Below are 5232 nucleotides of genomic sequence, written 5' to 3'. Positions count from 1 at the left end.
TTAGCAATTTGATATTGACATTTTGTTGATGTAATTTGATTATTTTTATATACATTTATTTATTTACTAATTTAATTTTAAATTATTGAAATAATATTTCTTAATAAATAAATAAATAAATAAAATATCTGTTTCCATCGTTGCATTTTTTCTGGAATAACGTTGCAAATTTCTAGAATTAATTTCAATATCGAAAAGAAAAAATCAGAAGAATTATAGTCTTAGCGAATAGACAACAATTTTTCCAAATTGTCCTTTATTTACATTCTAAATAATTTTTCAATCGCTTTTATTAATAAATTCGTTTCGTTTCATCCTGTGGAATATCTTTCCAAATAGGAATGACGAGTCAACGTGTTAAAGAGTAAATTTTTTCCAACAGTTTTACCAGATAGAACAGCGTCACCAGGGATCTCGAACAAACTTTTGTTCCTCGAGCACGTATTCGGATCGTCGAGATCGTCTTTTGTCCCTAGAACGGTGCGCAGCGCGGCAAGAAAAATCACTAGAAACTCGAACGACACCATCCTTCCTCCAAACAATTTCCTTCCCTTCCCCTCTTCGAAATGATTCGAATTTCTCGTCCTCCGACCAGTGTTTAATCGATAACGTTCGTTCAAAGGGGGAAAGTTCTTCTCCAAGCTCGAAGGAGGGATCGAAACGCCATTGTCGATCAGAAATCGTTTCGACCGATCTATATTGTTCTATATTCTATATTCTCTCTTCCGTTATTCTGTTATTCATGGTTTCGCCTCTCTTAAGAGGAGTTTTGAGAAATCCTAGGGGAATATCCTAGGAAAATCCCAAGGGAATATTCTAGGGAAAATGGCGGTTACGTGATCGGATCCAACACGATAAGGATCGAACTGTAACAACGATCGTCGTGGAATCGTTTAGAGATTATCACGAGCATTTTATTGATCCAATATATATCCCGCGTGATTTATTCAGATCGATACTTTTCCATCTTTCGATTCATCGATTTCTTATCGTTCGATCTGGGGACGAGTGAGTCGTAAGGTAAATCGATCATGTTTCTTGATTTTTCGTTAAAATGTTATTTATTTATTTTTTTAAAAGTTTAGAATTTTTAGAGGAGTTTTAGAATTTTTACTGATCACAGTGAATTCATTATCAGTTGGATAATACTGGTATCGATCAGGTTTCTTGTTGTTGAATTTCGTCGTAAATGTTTGTCTCCTTGCTTTCGACCTTTGAAGTTTGATAATCTCTTTTTCTTAATTATAATCCGATTCGGTGTTTGGATTCATCAAATACTTATTTTTTTTTTTTTTTTCGAACGAGTGGATATTTTGTTTTGTTTTTGAAACTCGATTTTAGAGAGAGAAAACGAATTGTTTATCTTTTGGAGTTTTACGGTGGAAGATTTATTGATCTCTGGGGGAAGGATGATACAACTTTGATTAACTTCTCTCTGAGGAAACTTTCGTTTTCCTTTTTGGAACATTGGAATTCAATCAAGTAAATTTATTTCTTTTTCCATTTCTTTTTTTTTTTTTCTTTTCATTAAAATTTAAGTCACTAGTGAAAATCATTGATATCAAGTTTTTCTGTGAACTTAAGCATAAACATTCTTTTTTCTTTGCAATTTATATCCAATTAATATAGTCTTTTTTTTATTTTAGTATTTGATATAAAAAAATTAAAAGTTTTGATCCCACGAATCAAGATAATATAATTATAGCTTTCCTCTTTTCTCGCTTATTTTTTCATGTTTAAGATTTGAAGATTTATCTATGATCTCTGGAAAAAGGAATGATGTGTCGCAACACTATTAATCTTTAACGTTGACTTGTAATTGATTATTCAATGATTTTTTCACCATATAAAAACTCTTTTCTCTTTTAAAAAAATTTATCTCAAAAATTAATATTTCTTCGATAATCGATAAATTTGATTCGTATTGGATTAATATAAATAGGTTAGTTCAGTTTACGTCTTACAATCAGAATGACTCACTATTGATTAACTTTCTCATTAAAAATTTATTCCACCTGCTTACGTACCCTGTTACACCGCAATTCATAAACTGCATAAGAACACTGAACTATATTATTACAAGAGAACTAAACTAAATATCAAACAAGATATTATTCAAACCTTTAACGAGTTCCTTATTATAATTAATTATAATTAACTTTCATCTAAAATAAACTAACCCAAATTTGCAACTAAATCTTCTTCAAAATATCAAATCCTCCATCAATCCAAATAAATCAATCCAAATAAATCATTTCCACCAATTATATGTTTATACATAAGAAATATACATAAGATATTATTCAAACCTTTAACGAGTTCCTTATTATAATTAATTATAATTAACTTCCATCTAAAATAAACTCACCCAAATTTGCAACTAATAAAATTTTCTTCAAAATATCAAATCCAACAAATCCTCCATCAATCCAAATAAATCATTTCCACCAATTATATGTTTATACATAAGAAATATACATAAGATATTATTCAAACCTTTAACGAGTTCCTTATTATAATTAATTATAATAAGGAACTCGTTAAAGGTTTGAATAATATCTTATGTATAAATATATAATTGGTGAAAATGATTTAGTTGGATTGATGGAGGATCTGTTGGATTTGATATTTTGAAGAAAATTTTATTAGTTGCAAATTTGGGTGCGTTTATTTTAGATGGAAGTTAATTATAATTAATTATAATTAACTTCCATCTAAAATAAACTCACCCAAATTTGCAACTAATAAAATTTTCTTCAAAATATCAAATCCAACAGATCCTCCATCAATCCAAATAAATCATTTTCACCAATTATATATTTATACATAAGATATTATTCAAACCTTTAACGAGTTCCTTATTATAATTAATTATAATTAACTTCCATCTAAAATAAACTCACCAAATTTGCAACTAATAAAATCTTCCTCTTTTACCAAAAATCACCAAAATATCAAATCCAACAGATCCTCCACCATCAATCCAAATAAATCATTTCCACCAATTATATGTATATATGCATACATACATACATATCTACCATCTATCAATTATACTAAAACCACTCCAAAAACCTCCCTCTCCAATTCTTTATCCAACATCACGAAAAATCAAGATCCGTCCACCATCGATCGATCCAATCACGAGATCACTTTTCTCATCCTTCACTCAAAATCCTCTCCTCTCCTCCGTTATCACTCCTCCTCCTGCGAGGTGAGGCAAAGCTCTCAGGCGAAGTCCAGGGGAACGACTGAGCCGGTTATTTTCGGGCAAAATTTAAAAGAGTATATAAAAGTGAGACCGGTGCGCTTTGGGGAGCAGCTGGCGCGCACTGCACACGACAGTGACCACCACGGAAGCCATACCGCGGGCCCTCCCCCCCTTCTAAACGTATTACAACGTTCAGTCACGTTGAGGTCTGCAGCCATTTAAGCGGCGCGCGTATGGCCTAATTGACAGCCGAGGCCTCTCTTGCTTCTTGACAGTGGCGAGGGACAGAGACGAAGGGAGCAGCAGTAGCAGCCCTCTTTTCCTTTCCTCTTCTGCCCCTCGATGATCGAAAGCGGATTCCTCGGCCGGACGAAAGGATAACCCAGTTCCTGGACAACCTCCTCCTGCCTGATGTTATTAATTAGATTAGATTTGAACTGAGTTCAGATTTTTAGAAACTCGATGAATCGATGATCGAGTTGTGTTTAAATCTTTCTTTGAAAATTTGAAAATTTTGTGGTCGAGTCGAAGGGGTGTTTGTTATAAGTATATTGTGATCTATGAGAATGTTTAAATTTTCTATAAATGTGTGTGTTTGGGAAAACGAGATAAAAGTTAGTTTTATAAATTATGAATATTGGAGTTGGAACGAAACACAGTGTGATATGTGAAAGTTTTGAGATTCTTCTCGAGAGTTTCTTAATATTTTTTGAAAAGTATTTTTATTTTTGGAGCAAGAAAGGAATTTCTTCGATGGAAATGGAAATTTGATATTGGGGAGAAAAGTGAAATTCATATAATAAAAATGCAAATTTTATTATTTGTTTCTTTACAATAATTGAAATTTGGAAAGAAAAGGAAATGGAAATTCATAAAATTTGATTTCTCTTCTTAGAATTTGAAACGAAGAAAGAAAGACAATTTTAGACAATGTGTCTAAAATTTCTAAATAAACGAGTGGCTCAATCGACAAGCAAGATCCCTGTTTCACGCGAGGCGAAAACTAAGGTGAAACGTTGCTAATTATCAAATTATGAGCAATCGAAGGTGACAAGATGCAAGGTTCCTCGTTTAAAAAAAGAACTATGACCTACTTTCAAAGGCTGTACAACCCCTTGTTCCCCCTCTCAACGCCATTTTTTTCTACTCCAAATCTAATCCTCCGAGCGACGACACAAAAACTGTGCTATTATCAAACGGAATTTTTAATACATCTAAAAAGCATTCTTTGTTCGTGTTCCCTTTAAAAAAATCTTCCTCGTTATTCCTTCGAAAAAAGAAAAAAAAAAAGGATAAAAAAATATATCATAGTCGATTCCCTGACACGTAATAAAAATTCCAAGATCATTATTCTTCCGGTTATTATATTGGAATTATTCCCTTAATTAATATTTTAAGATACGATAATTTAAAATTTAAATTAATAAAAGAATTCATGCGAAAATTTAAAAATTTTCACTCAACTCTTTCACAAGTTTGCAATGCCTTTTAACCTGCTTGACTGGTCGCGCGATCTGGACGTCGATTTGTGTACAATGATAATGAAGTTTCGCGCGAATTACCCTCCAGTCGAATTTATACTTACTTTATACTTTCATTGTCGCGAAAATAAACATTCCACACATCTTATTCCTCCAATTTCAACATTCATCCTTGAAATTCAAAATTGGTTAGAATATACCAAGTCTGCATCCTCTTTGCAGCTTCCAAGCACGAAATTCTTCTTCTCTCTCTCTCTCTCTCAAATACCAATATGCATACGAATAAGTATACGATTCCACTTGATCCATTTCCATCCACGATATTCGTAACAAGGATCCGTGCAATTAAGAAATGATTATATTAAAGAACAAGAAGAAAAACCTTATCAATGAAGATTGAATTATTATCATACTATCGATTGATATTTCAATAAAATATATAAATAAACTGCAATTTATTAAAATACAATATTCTTTTTGTTTCTTTCTTTAAATCGTCTCCGAAATAATTATCCCATTAAATGAATTTAATCAATTCAG

The 5232-nt window shown here is 31.8% G+C and overlaps 1 protein-coding gene across 1 annotated transcript in view; it reads right to left on the bottom strand.

Moving 5' to 3' along the window:
- Nucleotides 1-723, bottom strand: part of LOC102679274 (protein bride of sevenless) — an 8019-nt gene extending 7296 nt beyond the window's left edge. Inside the window, exon 1 of the mRNA XM_031515058.1 lies at nt 389-723. Within this exon, the coding sequence (XP_031370918.1) occupies nt 389-527 (139 nt within the window). The 5' untranslated portion in view covers nt 528-723. The remainder of the gene's footprint in view (nt 1-388) is intronic.
- Between the last annotated feature and the right edge of the window lie 4509 nt (nt 724-5232).

The sequence above is a fragment of the Apis dorsata genome, unplaced genomic scaffold (genome assembly GCF_000469605.1).
Source record: "Apis dorsata unplaced genomic scaffold, Apis dorsata 1.3 scaffold_52, whole genome shotgun sequence".
Taxonomy (NCBI): Eukaryota; Metazoa; Arthropoda; class Insecta; order Hymenoptera; family Apidae; genus Apis; species Apis dorsata.
This window is presented reverse-complemented; position numbering and strand designations above follow the sequence as displayed.